We start from the raw sequence: 22,609 nt of genomic DNA, 5'->3' as shown, positions 1-22,609 counted from the left end.
TGTCAGCATTAACTTTAATTCATAAGAGGAAAGAGATATTTTGAATCAAAATAAAGGTGAGGCCACTTGGAATTTAGTGTTTTGGGTAAATTAGAGAAAGGGCATGCTAGTTATATGTGCATACAGCATGACACCCTCGAAGGGCATGTAACTTTGTGTGGTATGTTAATGTGAGAGTCAGTGCTTCTGATGTTCTGCCATCAACTAGCTGTGTGATCTTAAGCTGTATCCAATCTCTGGACCTCAGTGCATCCTTATCTTCGAAATGAGAGGTTGGCCTGGAAGTTGTCTTAGCTAATGATCCTTCATTCTGCACTTTGGGAAGGGCACTGTTTTAGCAGGTTTTAGAGACCCACTTTTGAATACCAGAACTTTTACACTGAACCATCTGTATCCATGATTCTATATCAGTGGATTCAACCAACCACAGATGAGAAATATCCCCGCCTCCTGATTCCAGAACGTTCCAGAACCTATACATAGCATTTACACTGTTATTGTTCAGTTGTTCAGTTGTGTCCAACTTTTTGCGGCTCCATGGACTGCAGCACACCAGGCTTCCCTGTCCTTCAACATCTCCTGGAGCTTGCTCAAACTCACGTCCATTGAGTCGGCAATGCCATCCAACCATTTCATCCTCTGTTGTCCCCTTCTCCTCCTGTCTTCAATCTTTCCCAGCATCAGGGTCTTTTCTAATGAGTCAGTTCTTCTCATCAGGTGGCCAAAGTATTGGAGCCTCACCTTTAGCATCAGTCCTTCCAATGAATATTCAGGACTGATTTCCCTTAGGATTGACTGGTTTGATCCCCTTGCAGTGTAAGGGACTCTCAAGAGTCTTCTCCAACACCAAAGTTCAAAAGGATTGATCCTTTGGTGTTCAGCTTTCTTTGTGATCCAACTCTCACATCCATACATGACTACTGGAAAAACCATAGCTTTGATTAGACAGACCTTTGTTGGCAAAGTAATGTCTCTGCTTTTTAATATGCTGTCTAGGTTGGTCATAGATTTTCTTCCAAGGAGAAAGTGTCTTTTAATTTCATAGCTTCAATCACTATCTACAGTTATTTTGGAGCCCAAGAAAAGAAAGTCTGTCACTGTTTCCATTGTTTCCCCGTCTATTTGCCATGAAGTGATGGGACCAGATGCCATGATCTTAGTTTCTTGAATGTTGAGTTTTAAGCCAGCTTTTTCACTCTTCTCTTTCACTTTCATCAAGAGGCTCTTTAATTCCTCTTCACTTTCTTCCATAAGGGTGGTTTCATCTGCATATCTGAAGTTATTGATATTTCTCCTGGCAATCTTGATTCCAGCTTGTGCTTCATCCTGGCTGGCATTTCGCATTGATGTACTCTGCATATAAATTAAATAAGCAGAATGACAATATACAGCCTTGACTTACTCCTTTCCCAATTCTGAACCAGTCTGTTGTTCCATGTCTGGTTCTAACTGTTACTTCTTGACCTGCATATAAGTTTCTCAGGAGGCAGGTCAGGTGGTCTGGTATTCCCATCTCTTGAAGAATTTTCCACAGTTTGATATTTACATAGTATTTTCACTGTATAAGGTATTAACAGATAATCTAGGGATGATTTTAAAGTGTACAAGAGGATGTGCATAGGTTATATGCAAATATCATACCATTTTAATGAGAGACTTGAACATCCTTGGATTTTTATATTCTCGAAGGGTCCTGGGATACCTTGGTGTGACTATACTGACTTGCTTGCTGTGATCTTGAGCTAAACAGCTCCACTGGGCCTCAGTTTTGTTCTTCAGTCCTCCATTGTCCCCTTCTTCTCCTGCCTTCTGTCTTTCCCAGCATCAGGGTCTTATCCAGTGAGGCGGCTCTTCGTATCAGGTGGCCAAAGTATTGGAGCTTCAGTTTTAGCATCTTTCCTTCCAATGAATATTCAGGGTTGATTTCCTTTAGGATGGACTGGCTTGATCTTGCAGCTTGGTAAAATGAGCCTGCTGGACTAGAGTCTTCTCAAGATTGTTTCTAACTCTCACATTCTAAGACAGTGAGTCTCAAACTTAAGTGTGCCTAAGAATTCCCTAGAGATTTGTTAAAATGCAGAGTCCAATTCAGCAGGTCTGGGATAGGGTCTGCAATTCCACCACATTCCTAGCAAGTGAAGTTGATGCTGGTTTGAAGTGTACACTTAATGACAAAGTATTTGGATTTTGAACTGTCAGGAAACTTTGTTAAAGACTTGAAATTTGGCAAGAGATTAGCGAGTGGGTGGTTTGCTGGCCTGGGGACTATCTGGTGCTGTGAGGTGTGCATATTTGCATACGGTGTCTTCTACTGACCATACATAAACTCTTTTAGGAAAGTGGGTGGTCAGGTGTCTTGCTTTCCTGACACCCAGCCCAAGTGTCAAGTGAGGGAAACACTTTATTTCCAGCTTTAGCCAGGTAATTCCCCTCCCAGAGCTAGACCACGGATGTGGTGGAAGATGTCTTAACCACCACGTGGTCCATTAAGGATCAAGACGTTGAGAAAGGAGGAGGATGGACTTCAAACCGAGGCCTCAGGTTTCCTCCAGTGGTCTTTACACCACGTGCCGCCTAGGAGCACTAAACTGATGGCTTTCACACGTCTGCTGCAATTAAGAATCTGATTCTTGTACGTTTAGAGTTTTGCAGTCGCCAGGCTCTGGGTGGAGTACTGGGTCCAAAGGCGGGGCTTGGAGCCAGGAGGCGGTGCCAGTGACCAAAGAGCGGAACCCGGGACTGTAGTGCTGCGACCCCGGCCTCAAGGAATGCCGGGAGTCGGGACCAGGCAGCGCTCCGCCTCCTTCGGCTCAGCTACCGCCTGTCTGTGTCTGTGGCGGCCACTATCGATAAAGTTGTTGTTCTGCCAACATGGCGGCGCCCATGGTGACTGTCCGGGCCATGTTCGTCTAAGGTGGGAACCGAGGAGTAAGGAGCCGCAGGCCAGAGCCTGTGAGCAGGTAAACCCCTGACCCGGGCTCAGCGGGAATCGAGACGCGACCTGATCTCCTCTCTCCCCAGATAGATAGATTTCGACTTGCCGGGAGCCAGAAGGGAAAGTGCGGTCTGGGTTCGGTGATCTCGGAGCTGTGCAGTTTCCTAATTGGAAGTCTCTGAGATCCAGATCTTAAGACTCTTTGAGCCACCGACTCCGTTGATAGTTCTGGGCCCTTTCCCAGAAAAACGTCTATGTGCGCATAGTTTTGTACTCAGGCCCCTCTCTCCACTCTTCTACTACCCCAGTGGGTCCCTGAATCTTTGCCCACCTCATCTCGTGACCCACAGATGATTGTCACAGCATGTTAGGGCTCGATGGTCCTCAGAGATCATCTGGATTTACCCCTTCATTTTAAGGAGAAGCTAGTGTTCTGGACAGGAAATAATTTCTCCAAGGTCACATAGAGATTTAGTTGTTTTGTTTGCACGTAACTTGGCTCCTTGTTCATTTCCCGGGTATATTTTTGCACACTTTCTTTTGGGTGCACGCTGTGTCCTGTGCTTTCCCCACATGCTCTGTTACTTTGCCTATCTTTTCCTACTCTTCTCCTAGGTTTCTCTATACCTATGACTGTCATTTTGGGTCCAGTTCTCAGGCCTCTCCTATGGTCACATGCTGGTACCCCCACCATTCTCAAAAAACTTTAATCCTAAGTGAAGTTGAGGTCAGGGCTGACTCTTAAAGAGGCATGGAATAATGGGAATTGATGCTTTGGAAGGATGTGGTAGAAGAGACAAGGTTCCAACCATCTAGGCAAGGAGCTGGATGTGATAGAGCTAAGGAAGAAGAGGGCCAAGTTGATCATAACACAAAACATGAGTCACACCTTTCATATTCATGGTACGGGCATGGTGCTCAAATAAAATCACTGCTCTTTATCAGCAAGAGGCAGTGTCCATCAGGGCTTTGGTGGTGGAGTGGCCCATAGCAGGGCCTGGGAAGTAAAAGAAGGGAACTGAACTGAGCTCCAGGGTTGCAGTAAATCTTAACCCTGAGTGCACTGGGTGCTGAGTCTGCCTGAGTTTGGGGGTTCCCCTAACATTAAGGGTGTGGACTTTTCTTAAAGGATCTTGACACATATATTACCACATTGCTCCCCAGGGAGGTGGAATCAATTTACATTCCACCAGGAGTGTATAAAAGTGCGCATTTCTTTTCATAACAAATTTTTGCCAATGTGATAAGCAAAGTGTTTCCTTGTTATTTTAATGTGCATTTCTTTGTTTAGTTATAAAGTCATTCTTTTTTCTTATATTTGTAAGTCATTTGTATATACTCTTTTCTCCTTTGCCAACTTTTAAAATTAGGTTTTTGATGTTTCTTTTTATATGTGAATTCTTTATAGGGAAGGATAATCTTTTTTTGTAGTTTTAGCAGTTTTCTTTCGGCTTACTGTTTGCTTCTAATTTTGTTCATGGCTTTTTGTTGGTTTGTTTTTTTGACTGCACTATTCGGCATGTGTGATATTCTAACCAGAGATCAAACCTGTGCCCCTGCATTGGAATTGTGAAGTCTTAACAGCGACCTCCAGGGGAGTTCCCAGGTTCATGGTGTTTTTGATATGCAGGTTTTTCACATTTTTTAGAGAGTTTTATTAATATTTTTCCTTTTGAATTCTTCCATTGCTTTTATGCTAGGACGGAATGTCCTGCACCTTGTAGAGAAGTAGTACATACTCTATTTTTTTCTTGTTTTATGGTATTTTAAAAAATTCTTTAATCTATGTGGCGTTTACTCTGGACTTCCCAGGTAGTTCAATGGTAAAGAATCCAGCTGCCACTGCAGGAGACACAGGAAACCTGGGTTTGATCCTTGGATTGGGAAGATCCCCTGGAGAAGGAAATGGCAACCCACTCCAGTGTTCTTGCCTGGAGAATCCCGTGGACAGAGGAGCCTGGCAGGCTGCAGTTCATGCAGTCGCAGAGAGTCAGACACAACTGAGCACACACGAGTGGAGTTAACCAGCATCAAAACAAAGAGCTTGTAAGACTGTAGTTCAGGTCAGATTTCTATTTTTATAATTCCATCCTTTTCCATTCTTTCTGTGTCTCCTTATGTGTTCTTAAGGAATGCAGCCTAAGAGAGAGATTGCAGGTATCTATATGCCCTCTGCTAAATTAACATTCTTTAGCTTGCAAAGACATAAAAACACTGACTTAACTAGAGAACCATAAAGTCCATGACTCTATGATAGTTCTAATTATGTAGAAATCGAACTCCTCAAAATAAATGTAATTGCCTTAATTGTACAAAATGTCTGTATATATTAGGTTGGTCATATGAAATTGCTGACAGTCAGCTAATTATATAGTTTACTCTGGTATCAATAGTCGAATCTACACACTTTAAAATAGCCAAGCCCATTAGATAGGAAAGTGAAAGTGAAGTTGCTCAGTGGTGTCCAACTCTCTGTGACCCCGTGGACTATAGCCCACAAGGCTCCTCCATCCATGGGATTCTCCAGGCAAGAATACTGGAGTGGGTTGCAGTTTCCTTGTCCAGGGGATCTTCCCCACCCAGGGATGGAACCCAGATCTCCCACATTGCAGGCAGATGTTTAACCTCTGAGCCACCAGGGAAGCCCTGTTGGATAGGAAGGGAGGTGTTTTGTTTGTTTCTTTTGTTTGGTCTGTTTCTGATTCCACCCACAAAGAAGCAAGAGGGGTTGAGTACAGTGAGAATTGGTATGTCAAGAACTTTTGCAGACCCACTTGTAAAATGTCAACACTTATGATGCCATTTTATATGTGTGAAACTCACTTATATAAGTCTATAATGAACCCTCTTGGCAGCATTTATGACCTGGAACCTTTGCTAAATAGACTAGACCCCAGTGGACGTGGACAAAATTTTGAGAGGATCAAGAATTAATGCCAGCTTAAGAGTGCCAGTTTCTTCCTTCATTTTCTCTCTGGTTTTGAGAGATCTGTTTTCATTTGTTTCTGCACTGTAGCAAATGCTGTTATGTAGGAAGGCGGAACGTTTAGGCTGTTTAGCCATACATCTTAAATATTTGATGAATATTTGATGAACTGTCACCTCAGGCTTTAACTTAGTGATAAATCATGAAGCTTCTTCCATGAGGTCATTTCTGGAATTTACTGTTGGAGGAAACCGATGCAACGTTTAAGCTGAATTTTGAATCGCAGCTGGATGTCTTGGTGAGCCCTGTGGATTGTTTGCCAAAACCCATAGTACTCATCACTATTACACATGCTATATATTTATTTGTTTCTTTTCTTTTTTTGGCGGGTGGGGTGGGGTGGGTATATTTGCTTTACAATGTTGTGTTAGTTTCTGCTGTACAGCAGTGAATCAGCCTCATGGACTTCGTTCTCATTTAAGTTACTACAGAGCAGCATTGGGTAGAGTTTCCTGTGCTATATAGTCTGTTGTGATTAGCTATCTGTTTTATACATACTAGTATACATGTCAATCCCAGTGTCCCACTTCACACCACCCCGCCCCCTCACCATTTGTTCGCTTCTTACCTGCTTTTCTCTGCTAGTGTATAAGTGCCATGTAAGAAGTGACTTTATTTTTGTTCACTGCTGTATCCCCAGTGCCTGGAATAGTATGTAGACCTCAATAAATACTTGGTAAATGAATGAAGAAGTAAGTAAGAGTCTTCTAAATAATGGTTATTTCCTGGCTCAGCCTGCTGAGTATATTTAACTTGTAGTATGTATGAAGGATGCTGATCATAGCTCAGAGTCTCCAGTCTTCCTGGGAGACCTGTGTTCAAGAGCTCTTCTGATATTTGAGCCTAAGGCCAAGCCCAGATGTGCTTAGAGCTCTTTGGAAGCCTGGAATGATGGGATGTGCAGCCTGCTAGACAGACCCTAGAGTGGCCTAAAGGCAAGGAAGGGGCCTCCGCTGCTTCCCATGTAAGCTGTGAGGTTGCGGCTGGTGCTGGCTCAGGTGATGGTCTCCTTTTGTTCCTATGGGGCTTTTGTATCTTTGCTGTTTGGGAGCACTGAACATCTTTACTATTTTCCATTAAAAAGTTTGTGTTTATCTTGACTGCACTTCTAAAGTATTCTTTTCAGGGAAAGAATCATCAAAATAAGAGGAAAGCCTGTGAATGCTGGCTGTGCTGAATGGAAGGAGGAGCTCCGGGAGGTTCTGGCGGCTCACACGTGTATTCTCCACTCTCTCTTTCAGGCCCTTTCCACCTTTTGAAGAATGGCTCCTTCTTGGCAGAGACTGGGTTTATATGCCTGTCTTCTAAAAAGGCAGCTAAACGATGGGCCAGATGTCATTAAGTGGGGAAGGAGAGTGATTCCAGGATGGTCCAGAGGTATTTACAGTGCCACGGGAGAGTGGACCAAGGAGTACACGCTGCAGACACGAAAGGATGTGGAGAAATGGTGGCATCAGCGAATAAAAGACCAGGCCCTCACGGTTTCAGAAGCAGATGTGAGTATTCTAAGAGACACTGAAGGGTTGAGAAGAGGGGCGAAGGGCGTGGACTGGGGTCAGATTGCCTGGATTCAAATAAGTTATTGAGTATGTGACCTTCAGCCAAAGAACCAAGTCTCTCTAGGCATCAAATTTTTTTTTTAATTGAAAATAAGCAGTGATAATAGTAGTGCCCACCTGCTTCCCAGGATGCTGGTGACGGGTCACTGGGATGAGACCAGGATGGTGCTTGGAGGAATCTCAGAGAGGTGCACGTTCATGTAAGGGGCCTACGGATGCTGCCACGCTGGGCATTCTGGAGCCACAGTTACTGGGGGAACTCACCCAGACAGGAGCTGTAGCAGATGTCAGCTTCTCTGTGGTCCGCTGCCCGGTGGGGTGACATGCAGGGATCTGGCAGGGTCAAATAGGAGATTCCAGAGGGGGCATGTGGGCCTCTCAGCTGCGAACTTTTAAGTGGCATGTTCTGAGAAGTGTCTCCCTTGCCCCTAGAATGATGTTGGCCTCCAATCCTGCTCTGCCATCTTGGTTTGGGAGGTCCCAGCCCTTCCCTGGTGTAATCTGGTGCTGGGGTCCAACCTCATGGTCACAGATATATATAAGTTAGTGCACCCTTGGCTTCTAGTCTGTCTGCACCAGCTCAGTGCTCTACCTGAATTAATTGTCTTAAGCACTTGGCTGTAACCAGTTTCCATGGCATACTCTGCTAGAAGCCAGCTCCTTCTCTGGGAGGCCGGCCTGGTGGGAATCAATCTTAAATGCGTTAACCCTTACCTCTCAATATTGGTTACAATATGGAAGGTGTGGTTTGTTACATGAAATGTTGAATTTGATTAGAGTACACCACTATTAAGTAGTTTTACTCTTAAAATTCTGACCATCCTTTCATAATAGTAACCAGTCAAATAATATAAACTCTCTCTATGTTCAACTGGGGCTTCCCTGGTAGCTCAGACGGTAAAGCGTCTGCCTACAATGCGGGAGATCTGGGTTCGATCCCTGGGTCGGGAAGATCCCGTGGAGAAGAAAATGGCAACCCATTCCAGTACTCTTGGCTGGAAAATCCTATGGACCACTATGTTCAATTAAAGAGATTAGGACAAAGGCAAGCAGTTGAGTGAATGTATATTTGCCCAAGACCACAGTGTGCTAGAATCACCTTTCCTGATTCTCCTCTCTTATCAGACTCATTCTTTCTATGAGATTGATCTTTATGAAAAATGGGGAGTGGGTAGCTATTTGTCTTAAACTGAAGGATGGTTTTTTGCATTAGTTACGAAGAAAATCTGGTATTGAAAGAGATGTAAGTGATATGTGAAATCATAAAAAGGAAGGTTTAAATGAAATGCATAATTATACAATGAAAGCTTAACTTTTACCTCATTAGGAAATGAAAATTCTTCATGGCAACATGACCAGACTAATGTAGCTAAATATATTTTGGAAGCAGACCTTAGGGAGAAGTTTAATTCTGAATGAGGAGCATAAAATTAGCTTCTTTTTCTTTTGGTTTAGATTCAGTGGCCTCCAAACGTTTTGAAGTTGTAGCTTTTTATTCTTGTGACATTGCATTCTTAAGTGTATGGTTTTCTAAAAAATTAAATGGGTCAAAATAAACTATGCTTGACTAATTGGGTAAATAGCTTTAGGAACATTGTGGGTGATCCCCAGTGGGATTCTGTCAGGGTTGAATTGGAAAAGGGTAAAGTGGAGAGAAGGCTAGATAAGGAGTCTGGAGCCCGGGCAGTAATTCTGGCTCCTCTCCCAAATTCACTGTGCTCTCAGCAACGTTTAACCTCTCTGATCCTCAGATTCTTTGCATTGTTTATCCCACAGAATTGTTTTGAAAATCAAAGGATAAAATAAGATTAAACTCATTTTACAAACTGAAGTGTTATGTAAATGAAAGATGATGCTAAGTCACTTCAGTCTTGTCCGCCTCTTGGCAGCCCTATGGACTGTATCCTGCCAGGCTCTCCTGTCCATGGAATTCTCCAGGCAAGAATACTGGAGTGGATTGCCATGCCCTCCTCCAGGGCATCTTCCCAACCCAGGAATCAAACCCACACTTACCACTAGCACCACCTGGGAAGTCCCATGAACGAAAGATACAAGAAGATAAAAATGTGTGGTGTATCTTTGACAGGAATGAGAATATGACTAGATGCTGGTAGATTTTAAAGCATGTCTATAATCAATCTCACTCTGGTAGTAGCTACATTTGAAATCCACTGGAAATGAGTTTCTAGAAGTTGAATATTTTACCATGATCTTCATAATCATCGTTATAAAAAAAACTTTCATTTAATGAGCATTTTAGTGTGTTAGGCACCATCTTTCCTTTCATTATCTCATTTAAATTCTGAAACAGCCCTGAAAGTGTATAGTAGTATCCTCATTTTGGAGTAAGAAAACTGGGAGGGAAGTTTGGTAAGTTGTTGAAATGCATAACTCACTTGTTGTTCAGTCGCTAAGTCATGTCTCACTGTTTGTGACCGCATGAACTGCAGCACACCAGGCTCCCCTGTCCTTCACTATCTCTTGGAATGTACTCGAGCTCATGTCCATTAAGTTAGTGATGCCATCCAAACATCTCACCCTCTGTCCTCAATCTCAGTTGTGGCACAGCCCAGATCCAGACACATTTGAGTCCTAAGCTCATGCTTTCACCAGGAACCTTCTTTTGTCTCACCTTTGATTTACAGACTGTGAACTGAGCCCAGAAAAACAAAGGAATTTGCCTGAGGTCTCACAGCTAGTGGCAGAGCTTGGACCAGATCCCATGCTGCAAGCTTCCACTGCGCGGTCCACTTCCCTCCATTCGCTAGTCTCAGCGAGAGTTTCAGAGCATGATCCATAAAGAGGCAGAAGTTATCTTTCTTCTGATGTCAGAGCTGACAAAAATAATAGGACCCACTTATATAAAAACCATCTATTTTCCATCACTTCCAGTCTTAATTTCTATTAAAGGCTTAAATTCTTACACTTTTATATAATTATGAAAATGTCCCTTTCAATCAGATTCCTGCTCAATTATAAACTCCCAAAATTCCTTCCTTCTACTCTCAGAGAACAGAATTCATCTCATTGTCACAGAGGAAAATGGCTTAGTTCACACAGAGAAACAGAAGGCAGGGATAGGCAGTGTGCTGAACACCTTTTCTGCAATAAAGAAAAATATTCATGAATAGTAAAAACTTTTGCTAGCAGTACTTTTCTGTATCTTCTGTGGACTCAGTACTCTGAAATCACTGCAGATGGTGACTGCACCCATGAAATTAAAAGACACTTGCTCCTTGGAAGAAAAGCTTTGACCAACCTAGGCAGCATATTAAAAAGCAGAGACATCACTTTGCTGACAAAGGTCTGTCTAGTCAGACCTGTGGTTTTTCCAGTAATCATGTATGGATGTGAGAGTTGGACTATAAAGAAAGCTGAGTGCCGAAGAGTTGATGCTTTTGAACTGTGGTGTTGGAGAAGACTCTTGAGAGTCCCTTGGACTGCAAGGAGATCCAACCAGTCCATCCTAAAGGAAATCAGTCCTGAATTTTGGAAGGACTGATGCTGAAGGTGAGGCTCCAATACTTTGGCCACCTGGTGTGAAGAACTGACTTATTGGAAAAGACCCTGATGCCGGGGAAGATTGAAGGTGGGAGGAGAAGGGGATGACAGAGGATGAGATGGCTGAATGGCATCACCAATTCAATGGACATGAGTTTGAGTAAGCTCCAGGAGTTGGTGATGGACATGGAAGCCTGGTGTGCTGCAGTCCATGGGGTCGCAAAGAGCGGACACGACTGAGCGACTGAACTGAACTGAACTAGCTCGTATGTAATGAATTCCTCAATTTTGCCGTAAGTTTCATCTTTGTTGGAGAGACATACAAAAAAAGATATTAATGAAGACGCTAGATGTAGAAAATGTTTGGGGTAAGATTGTTAAGTAAACATAATTTTTTAAATATATATGATAATAAAAACAAGGTGATTATAATAAAAATACATTTAATGTGAAAACTTTAAAATGAAAAACTAGAAATAGTGTATATCAAATATTTTATTGTTTTTTCAGGTCCCAAAGAACTCTGTAACAACTGTTTTCTTATGTCCCTAAAAATTCCCCCAAAAGAAGCAGTAGGCCTAATCTATGTCAACGAGTAAGGTAGAATTGAGTGGATAGTCTGCCTATTTCTCGTTCTGTACGAGGTATCAGAATGAGGTCTTGCACTTCCTTTGAAGGAGTTGTTTACAAATTGAGAGGATCGTCTGTCACTTGCCTTCTTAAAGAAGAAAGTCCTGAGTCCCCAGTGACTCCTGAATCTCAAGTTGTCTCTCTTGCTTCTGAGATTTTCCTGAGTTATGGTTGCACAGTTTCCAATTAAAGTGCATGATCAATGTGGGGCTTTCCATCCATTTCTAGAAATCAATAGGAGCTGTCACTTTAGTATTACAGGTTTCCAGGTTTATTATGCAAACTCGTTATTCATGCACTTTTCCCTTCCCTTCCTTCAGGCAACTTGACTTGCCACACAGTTGATCATTTCTAGAGGAAGCAGAGCATAGAGAAAAGTGTCATTCTGGTCTGTCTTGCCACACGACAGTGGCCCAGCTAAAGATTTGTCCACCTTCCTTGCTGAGGGAAGTTGAAAGCAAGGGGTCAAGTGAGATTTGGAAAGAATTCGATTTCTGGTTTCTTCTGCTCCCCTGATTACAGTTGGCTGTCAATTATCAGTCATGCAAATAAATACTTAGCACAAAGTACTCCCCCTGCCCAATACCACTCGCACACATAAGAATGGTCATGAATATTCTGTTTTGCATTTGTTTTCATTAATTTTGGAGAAGCAAAGCCTTGAAGAACTCTTGTAGAGCTCTCGGAAGCGAGTAAGAACAGAGAAAAACAGGAGAAAAAAAGTAGTGATAACATCAGAGGATCCAGACACTTAGCGACTAAACAGAAGCAGTTACCTGTTCTCTTCCTTTCTTCAGAGGCATCCCTTCTCCCCCAGGCAAGGATTTAAGGCCCGTTCTCAGGCTTCAGAGCACAAAGGCTGGCAGACATTTACCCAATAGTTTGTTAAACTAGGGGGTCAGTCAGGGAGGTGGGGATTGGGGTGGGGTTATGTGGTTAAAACATGATCCTTGCCCTTGAATGACAATTCCTTAAGGTCCCCAATAAGGAATCAATTAAATGACTACCTCCTTTCCAGCCTTCTCCCCTCGTGTGTGCAAATTTGTGTCAACATTCACCATTATAAGAACCAAGGTCCCAGAGGCTGACGTTCCCGTGAGGATGTCCTGCCCTGTGTCTGTTGTGTTCCAATCCATGAACCTTTTTTCCTGTTTCTCATGATGAAACTGTGTGTCTTTGGATGCTGGAGCATTATGTAACCCTGGCCTGAGGCTGCCTGTAGATCACCCCCTGGGAAACAGCAACCTGGCTAAGATTTTCTCATTACCCTCCCATTTCAGCTTTTTCTGTTGAAAGATAAGCTCGCAGTACAGCAGAGAAACCTGGAACCTGAATCCGCACCTGGGGACCCTCTCAGTCCAAGTCTGCGTGCAGCTCCCGGAATTTAGGGAGGGGCTCCATTTTAGACTTGTCACATCTCTGTGATTCACCGTTGTCTCCATGAATTTTATGGACACATATGTCAGAGCTTCGTTTGGAAAAACATACAGTTCTTTAAGTCCTAGATAGCTGTTCTAAAAGAGAAAAAGGCAGATTTAAAAATAAGTAGGGGTAATTAGCACTGTGAGGTTGTTTGGCATTATTTTGGACATTCTTTAGGATAACCCAGTGCTTTGAATTTTGGCATTTGGCATTTTTGTCCATTTACCTTATGGGAATGTTTTTTTTCTTTTTTTTAAAAGAAAGCTTTTGAAAATGTTAAATTATTACCTTGAATAAAATGCCAAAATATTATATGTGTACCTAGTTCCCTGTGAATGATGAATAAATACTCACTGCATTTTTCCGTCACCCTTTCCTAGAAATCAAAGCCCAAGTTTTACGTGCTTTCCATGTTCCCTTATCCCTCCGGCAAGCTGCATATGGGCCACGTGCGTGTGTACACCATCAGCGACACCATTGCACGCTTCCAGAAGATGAGAGGGATGCAGGTAAGGCCCAGTGCCCGCTGGGGTGGCGCTTCCCTGCCCCACTCAGGACAGTCAGAATGTAGGACAAAGGAGACACCCAGTCTCAGTTAAGATTAGGGCAGCTTTGAGAAGCCTAGGGTTTCCTCTGATGAATTGGAGGACATAATAAAGCGTCAAGATTAATTGAGGGCCAGCCGTGTATTGGGTATTGTGCTGGGGAGGGAGGTGGGGTGCCGATGCAGTGGAAGGGTTCATGCCTGTGGGTACCATGTTGATACCACCTCAGGAGGAGTTCACGATGTGGTGGGGCTGATGCCCCTCAATAGACAGACATTGGAGAGGGAGATGAGTGCAGTAGAACAAAAGAGGAGCAAATGCTGTGAGTAGGAGGTAGAGCCACAAAGAGATTTTTCTCCTTGTATTTTGATATTCTCTGTATTCTCTAATGAGCACGTATCTATCTTATAATGGAAAAAAGTCAAATTTTCATAACACAAAAATTTGGGGGGAAGTAACAGCCCTGTGGGAGTTGGGAAAGACTCCCTCATAGGGGACCATCTGACATGGGTGTTGGAGGACAAGGTGAACTTTCCTGGGAGAGGAAGAGAAGAACACTTCCATGGCTGATGTGGGTCAGACCCCTTTCACTGCCAGCTACCCAGAGCCTGCACTTAACTCCTTAACAACACATCATCTGTAAGACAAGGTAGCAGTGATCATAGTAGCTTCTTGAACAACTTCTAGAGAGAGGCAGCATCAGAGAGGGGCGGAAAGCGTGTACCCGTGAACCAAATGGCCAGCACTCAGGCTCTAGCTCTTAACACTTAGTAAGCAGTCAGCCTTTGACTCATTACTGATTAACCTCTCTAAACTAACACCTAGTTTTCTCTCATCTGTAAAAAGGGGATAAAATAGTACTTGCCCATTGGCCTTTCCCAAGGATTGAAAGATGATGATTGTGAAGCAATTAGCGCGTAGCTGGCGCGTAAGCACATAACCCGTAAATACGGTCGTCCTCAGCGGAGGGCTGGAGCCCGCCACACCAGGTCCTGAGAGCCGTGCACACCTCTGCCCAACTTCGTGTTAATTATTTGTCACCTCGGTAGCTCAGAATCCACCCGGGATGGGAGTATTTACATCATGGAAATCAGCAGAGCCTGCAAATCAGGGCTTTTTCTGCTAGAGAGTCCATTGTTAAACATTTCCCTGCACTCCCCCTGGCTCTTGCTGTTATTAACCTCTCAGGGTCTGTATAAAGGGTATCTGCTGCCTCCCAGTTCTTTCTGAAGATTTTCTTTTTTTTTTTAGTTTTTATTTATTTATTTATTTTAATATTTATTTATTTTAATTATAGGCTAATTACTTTACAATATTGTATTGGTTTTGCCATATATCATCATGAATCTGCCACGGGTGTACACATGTTCCCCATCCTGAACCCCCCTCCCACCTCCCTCCCCATACCATCCTCTGGGTCATCCCAGTGCACCAGCCCCGAGCATCCTGTATCATGCATTGAACCTGGACTGGCGATTCGTTTCACATATGATATTATACGTTTCAATGCCATTCTCCGAAATCATCCCACCCTCGCCCTCTCCCACAGAGTCCAAAAGACTGTTCTATACATCTGTGTCTCTTTTGCTGTCTTGCAGACAGGACTATCATTACCATCTTTCTAAATTCCATATATATGCGTTAGTATACTGTATTGGTGTTTTTCTTTCTGGTTTACTTCACTCTGTATAATAGGCTCCAGTTTCATCCACCTCATTAGAACTGATTCAAATGTATTCTTGTTAATGGCTGAGTAATACTCCATTGTGTATATGTACCACAGCTTTCTTATCCATTCATCTACTGATGGACATCTAGGTTGCTTCCATGTCCTGGCTATAATACACCACATTAACAAATTGAAAAATAAAAATCATATGATTATCTCAATAGATGCAGAGAAAGCCTTTGACAAAATTCAATATCCATTTATGATAAAAACTCTCCAGAAAGCAGGAATAGAAGGAACATACCTCAACATAATAAAAGCTATGTATGATAAACCCACAGCAAACACTATCCTCAATGGTGAAAAACTGAAAGCATTTCCCCTAAAGTCAGGAACAAGACAAGGGTGCCCACTTTCACCACTACTGTTCAACATCGTTTTGGAAGTTTTGGCCATAGCAATCTGAGCAGAAAAAGAAATAGAAGGAATCCAAATTGGAAAAGAAGAAGTAAAACTCTCACTGTTTGCAGATGACATGATCCTCTACATAGAAAACCCTAAAGACTCCACTAGAAAATTACTAGAGCTAATCAATGAATATAGTAAAGTTGCAGGATATAAAACCAACACACAGAAATCCCTTACATTCCTATACACTAATAATGAGAAAATAGAGAAATTAAGGAAACAATTCCATTCACCATTGCAACGAAAAGAATAAAATACTTAGGAATATATCTACCTAAAGATTTTCTTTTAAAGTGGTAAGTGCATCCATTGTCATAATTGGTTTCAAAATTTGTGCCGAGCTGACATTGGCAGCAAGAAGTATTCCTAAAAAGGAAGTCAAGGTACTGTGTCTCTCTGTGCCTCGAAGAGTTAACGACTTTTACTGTCAGATTCAGAGATTGGCCTTCTACAAAGGCCATCTCCCTGGGCTCTGCCAGGTGTTATTTCTCCCCGATATTGCTTTCCATCACTTCTGCAGTGTTTATTGGAAAGAGGTGGTGCAGAATAAATTGGCTCTTGTCAGGAAGTATATCTAACTGTGCTTCAACTAGATTTAATCTTGTTGTTGTTTTTTTTTTTTTTTTAAACTTAAGCCAACTTATTTTGGACAGTTAGTGAGTACAGGCAGTTGCTACAGATTAAACTTTTATAGCAAAACTGTGTGTTTATGGTACATTAGCAGATAGATGGTTGAGGGGGTATAGGTGGAACTCTGATTCTCTTGGATGAATGACACATTACAGACAAAGCTCCAGGCAGAACCCCAGGCCCAGACTTACTGGGACCCTTACAGACAGCTCAAACCCAAAAGACAAAATGGAGTCCCTTACCAGTAACTGAAACCCAAGGTCAGGCTAGACTCATGGATTGGGCAACCCAGGTTTGACCCTCGTTATACCACCTTCTTGCTGAGTGACCTTGCACGAGTCATTGAATCCCTTAAAACAGGGGTAATATTTATTCTTCGCTTCTGGGTTGTTGTTCAGGATAAATGAGACAGTACCTGTGTCTGGCCAATAATAATCCCCTAAAAAAAGTGGACGTCTCCAAAATCACTGCGGACATGACTTAAGCCATAAAATTAAGATGATTGCTCCTTGGAAGGAAATCTATGACAAACCTAGAAAGTTTATTAAAAAGCAGAGATCTTTGCCAACAAAGATCCATATAGTCAAAGCTGTAGTTTTTCTAGTAGTCATATATGGATGTGAGAGTTGGACCATAAATAAGGCTGAGAACTGAAGAATTGATGCTTTCAAACTGTGGTGTTGGAGAAGAGTCTTAAGAGTCCCTCGGACTGCAAGGAGATCAAACCAGTGAATACTAAAGGAAATCAACCCTGAAGGTTCATTGGAAGGACTGATCCTGAAGCTGAAGCTCCAGTAGTTTGGCCACTTCATGCAAAGAGCCGACTCATTGAAAAAGGCCCTGATGCTGAGAAAGATTGAGGGCAAAATGAGAAGGTTGCTGCAGAGGATGAGATGGTTAGATAGCAACACCGATTCAGTGGACATGAATTTGAGCAAACTCTGGGAGATAGTGAAGGACAGGGAAGCCCAGCGTGCTGCCGTCCTTGGGGTCTCAAAGAGTTGGACGTGACTTATTGACTGAACAGCAACAAATGGTTATTTTGTAAGTAAATCAGGTCAGTATAAATTCCCTTCTCGAAGGGATCTTCCCGACCCAGGGATTGAACCTGGGTCTCCCACATTGCAGACAGATTCTTTACTGTCTGAGCCAGCAGGGAAGCCCTGCTCTGGGAAGTCACATAATAAATGAAATTAATCTAATTCATTTAATAATGACTCTGTACTCTCTTCTGCCCACTGAATGGATTTGCCTTTTGAGAAGCACCCAGCCATCGCCTGCTCTTTGTATCATCTATCCTGTGCCTCAGTTGGTTGGTGCCTCAGACCACCCTGTGTTATTTGGTTTATGGTATCTTAGTGACCAGCAGGCACCTGGGGCTCCCTGCGTTCCTGTTTCAGTTGCTCTCTTTAAGATGATAAACTGTGTGGAGCGGGAGGGTATTCTGCAGGTTCTCCTGAGATTAATTTCTTGTTAATTTTCGTAGCCCGTATTTAAGTCAGATCATCCCCAAAATAACTGCCAAATACGGTGAAAAATTTGCCCTGCCATTTCTAAGTTACAGTGGCAGGAAAGACGCAAACCTTTGTCAACAGAGGTGGTCAGCAGCGATAAAGCCTGTCGGCTTCCTGCTGTTTTAAAACCCTTCTCTCCCAAAGTCAGGATTAGTCCTAGGGATAGGGCAGGGTTGGGTGCAGGTCAGATCCCAGTGATCCTGACTCGAAGGAGGGAAGGAATATCTGATCTGGAATAAGAAGATCTGACATGTGTGTTGATTAATTCATTAGGTACATAGTCCTTGGGCACCAACTTTGTTCGAAACACTGGCCTTTCTACTGTACTATAGAGTAGGACTGGAATCTTAAGTTCAAAGTCTGTCAGTAAGCTTGGAAAAATTCAGTAAACTTTGCCTTTTTCTCTAACTTGTTAACTTGTTGGTTGATTTGCTTAGTTCTTTTTCAAATTTGCTATTCTTTGCTGTGCTGGGTCTTTGATTACCGCGTGGACTTTCTTCTCTCATTGCAGTGAGTAGGGGCTGCTCTCTGTTGTGGCGCCAGCTTCTCAGGCAGTGGCTCCTCTTGTGGAGCGCAGGCTCTCGGGCGCACAGGTTCAGCTGTTGCAGCGTGCAGGCTCAGTAGTTGTGGCGCATGGGCTTAGTTGCTCCATGGCATATGGGATCTTCCTGGACCAGGAATCGACCCTGTGTCTCCTGCACTAACAGGTGGATTCTGTATCACTGAGCCACCAGGGAAGCCCTGATTTGCGTAATTCTTGAGTGGAGGTATGGGAGTCATTCTGAGGCATGCTAAGAACAGCAGATGGGAAGTAAAAAGTGGGCTGACCTCTGCACCACGCCTGCAGTCTTCAAGGCGCCAGTGACCTCCCTGGATGTGTCTCTTTCCTCATCCTTTCTCACCTCAGTGGCATGTCATACGATGGACCGTATCCCCCTGCTCCTTGAAAGACTCTGCCCTTGGCACGAGGTCCCACTCTGCAGGTTTTTCTCCTGCATCTTGGTTTCTTCCTCCCAGTTACTCCACAGGGTTTTCCCGCTCTGCTCCATCTTCGCATCCTCTAATCCGGTTGGAAAGTTCTCCTGTGCAGGCAGACCTCGGCGGTAGTGTGGGTTTAGTCCCGGAGCACTGCAATAAAGCAGATGTTGCAGTAAAGCGAATCATGTGAATTTTCTGGTCCCAGTGCATATAAAAGTAATTTTTACATTACACTGTGGTCTGTTGTGTGCAATAACATTATGTCTTTTAAAAAATCTACATACCTTAATTAAAAAATAATACTGTTGGGAAGTGGTGCCAATTGACTTGCCCAATGCAGGATTGCCGGAAGCCTTCAATTTGTAAAAAGCACAGTATCTGTAAAGCAGAGTACAGTGAAACGAGGTTGTCCCTATATTCCATTTGCTGAGAATTTTTCTCATGAATGAATATTCATTTTTGTACTATGCCTTTTCTGTATCTATTGAGATGATACATGGTTTTTCTCCTTTAGTCTGTTAATGTGATGTATTAAGTTGATTGGTTTTTAATATCAAACCAACCTTGTGTTCCTAGGATAAAGTTGATTTGGTCATGATGTACTTTTGTGTCTGTATTGCTGAATTCATTTGTTAATATCCCTGTGTGCCTGAAGGCCACTGCCCTGTAATTTTTTTTTTCTTGTAGTGTCTTTGTATTTAATATCAGGGTTATGCTGGCCTCATAAAACAAGCTAGGAATTGTTCCCTTCTTCCCATTTTCTGCAAGTACTGTGTGTTATTGGTGTTATTTCTTTACTTTATTGTTGAATAGCATTCACCAGTGATGGTATCTTGACCTAGAGTTTTCTTTGTGGGAAGTTTTAAAAGTACATTTCTATTTCTTTAATGGATACAGGGCTGTTCAGATCTTCTGAGTTTCTTTTTTGTGTGTGTGTCCATTTTATTTATTAAAATTTTAAGTTTATCTTTTAAATTGGAGTGTAATTGGTTTACAGTGTTGTGTTAGCTTCTGCTGTACGACAGCGTGAGTCAACTGAATGTGCACACATATCTCCTTCCTCTTGAGCCTCCCTGCACCACCCGCCTCTTGTCTGTTTTATTTTGTGTTTTACGAGAGTTTTGTCTACCTTACCTCATGTTCTGTTCTAGACTGCCTTCCCTTTTATTTCTCTATCCACTTTCCCTAGGCAGTCTCTATCCTGAAGTTTAAATATGATGCTGTAAGAAATTGTGCACATTTCCAACACAGACATCCAAAGCACATCGTCATAAATACTCAGACCTGCCATCCTGATGTAATAGATACTAGTGTTTAATCTTGCTCCCTCAGCTTTTTCTTTTAATGTTACAGACACAGTTGTGCCTCTCTACAATCAGATTCCAATCCTTCAGTTAAAAAAATACTGTATTATTTTTGCCTTTATGTTTTTATGCTGTATTTCTATAGATTGTTTATGGATACACCCACACTTGTGTGTAGTATTTGTGTTTTAAATTTTATGTAAAAGCTCTCAATATTCTGCATGTTTTTCACTATTTTGTTTCAAGATTTAGTCTATCTGTGAAAGTGAAAGTGAAGTCGCTCAGTCGTGTCTGACTCTTTGCTATCCCATGGACTGTAGCCTACCAGGCTTCTCTGTCCATGGGATTCTCCAGGCAAGAATACTGGAGTGGGTTACCATTTCCTTCTCCAGGGGATCTTCCTGACCCAGGGATCGAACCTGGGTCTCCTGCATTGGAGGCAGATGCTTTAACCTCTGAGCCACCAGGGCAGCCCATCTATTATAAGTACTGTGTAATTATGACACATTTAATTACCCATTTTCACATTAGTAGACTTTTAGGTTGTTACAGACTTCTGTTCCAGTGACCATCCTTGCACCTCACTGTTGGCTTGTGGGAGAGGTGGCATCACTGGGTCACAGAGTGTGTATAACCTCAGCATAAATGCATCTTGCCAAATTGCTTTCCAAAATTTTGGTGCCAGTTTATACTTCTGCCAGCAGTGAATGGCATTTCTTCCTGCCCTACCTCCTTGATAACACTTATTAATGTTAGACTAATCCTTGCTAATTTGATACATAGGAAATGACTTCTAATTGTGTTTTTAATTTACATCTTCCTGAGTACTGTCCCCCAGTGAAGCTGAGATATTTTCTTGTGTTTAGTATCTATTTAAGTCCCTTCTGTGATTGGCTTGCTCACATTTTTTGCCAAGTTTCACCGGGGTTGTTTGTCTTTTTCATGTTGTTCTTATTGTTCATACTGTGGGAGTTCTTCTTTTTTTTTTCCCTTTTTATTTTATATTGGAGTATGGCCGATTAACAAACAATGTTGTAATAGTATCAGGTGAACAGCAAAGGGATTCAGCCATACATATACACGTACCTGTTCTGCCCCAAACACCCCTCCCATCCAGGCTGCCACATTGTGGGAGTTCTGTATACAGTCTGGATTATTATATTTTTTGTTAGTTGAATACAGTGCAAATATCTTTCCCCAGTCTGTGGCCTGTCCTTGCATTTTGTGACCCTAGCCAGACCACAGGTTGTAGTTGGAGTTTGAGAATGGACGACAATGATGATTTGGGAAGTCCAAGGTTGCTTGGGCCAACTACATTGGTTCCCTCCTATAGCAGCAAATAAGTTGTGTAGAGGAGAGAATGAGACAAGAGTGTCAGCAGATGATTGGGGGCCCCCTTCTCATTGTAGTCCGTGGAAGTGTACCTGAGGCCACGATCACACAGCCTTCTTGGGAGAAAGCTACAGTCAACATAGCTGGCCAGACCTTGGACACACAAGTAGACTACATGTGGACTTGACAAGTAGAAGGGAGTGGTGAGCGGTGGTTTTGGGGGGTGGCGAGTGGGTCAGGAATCTGTGGCTTTAGTCAGTGGCAATGACCTGCCTACCCTCCACCTCAGATATGTTGCAAGGTTCATGTGAAATGATCAGTGAGAAAACTCTTTAAAAACCACGATGCAATTTTCCAGTGTAACCTAATTAATAATAGCAGTAATAAGGTAGTTCTGAGATTTGGATGTTTAAGCAGGGGCCACTTGAAGCCAGAGATAAATTATTCTCTTTCAGGAATTAGAAAAGACCACACTTCCAGTCATTTTCTTCTTTTTTAAAAATCTTTTTTTAAGTTTATTTTTTAATTTTTGGCTGTGCTGGGTCTTTGTTGCTACGCAGGCTGCTCTCTGGTTGCGGTGTGTGGGCTTCTTATTGCAATGACTTCTCTTGTTGCAAAACACAGACTAGGCACACGGGCTTCAGTCGTTGCAACACATGGGCTCAGTAGGTGCGGTTTGCAGACTGTAGAGCTCGGGCTCAGAAAGTTGTGGCACATGGGCTTAGTTGCATGTGGGATCTTCCTGAATCGGGGATCTAACCCGTGTCTCCTGCATTGGCAGGCAGGTTCTTTACCACTGAGCCTCCAGGGAAGCCCCAGTCCGTTTCTTCTTAAACTCATACAATGTCTGATGACATATTGAAGCTTAGCACCATATGGTGATTTGTTGTGTTTTCATATGTTGTATGCACAGATGCTTAGAAAATAAAATTACCCACCTCCCACCTCAGCTGGTCTCCTCAGCACCTTTTGGGCCAGAAGCAGGGCAATTAAAACATCAAGCTGCCAAGTCCCTCTCACAAAGCAGAACTTGGACTAATTTGTCTCCGGCAAAACATCACAGGGTACTGCACAAGTCGTTTTCTGCTTGGGCCTTTCTGCTGTTCACTGTGGAGGAGGAGGCTGTGTGCCTGGCA

The 22,609-nt window shown here is 42.8% G+C and overlaps 1 protein-coding gene across 2 annotated transcripts in view; it reads left to right on the top strand.

The window, feature by feature from the left end:
• Window positions 1-2,787: 2,787 nt before the first annotated feature.
• LARS2 (leucyl-tRNA synthetase 2, mitochondrial) overlaps window positions 2,788-22,609 on the top strand; it is a 147,133-nt gene continuing 127,311 nt past the window's right edge. Inside the window, exons 1-3 of one of the 2 annotated variants that reach the window (XM_070358885.1) lie at window positions 2,788-2,960; window positions 7,163-7,417; window positions 13,414-13,542. In XM_070358885.1, coding sequence (XP_070214986.1) covers window positions 7,184-7,417; window positions 13,414-13,542 — 363 coding nt within the window. In that variant the 5' untranslated portion in view covers window positions 2,788-2,960; window positions 7,163-7,183. Of the gene's footprint in view, window positions 2,961-4,861; window positions 4,999-7,162; window positions 7,418-13,413; window positions 13,543-22,609 lie in introns of those variants that run through there. The other variant, XM_070358886.1, reaches the window with a different exon arrangement.

This window comes from Bos mutus, chromosome 22, assembly GCF_027580195.1.
Source record: "Bos mutus isolate GX-2022 chromosome 22, NWIPB_WYAK_1.1, whole genome shotgun sequence".
NCBI lineage: Eukaryota > Metazoa > Chordata > Mammalia > Artiodactyla > Bovidae > Bos > Bos mutus.
The sequence above is the reverse complement of the archived record's forward strand: the minus strand, read 5'-3'. Positions and strand labels throughout refer to the sequence as shown.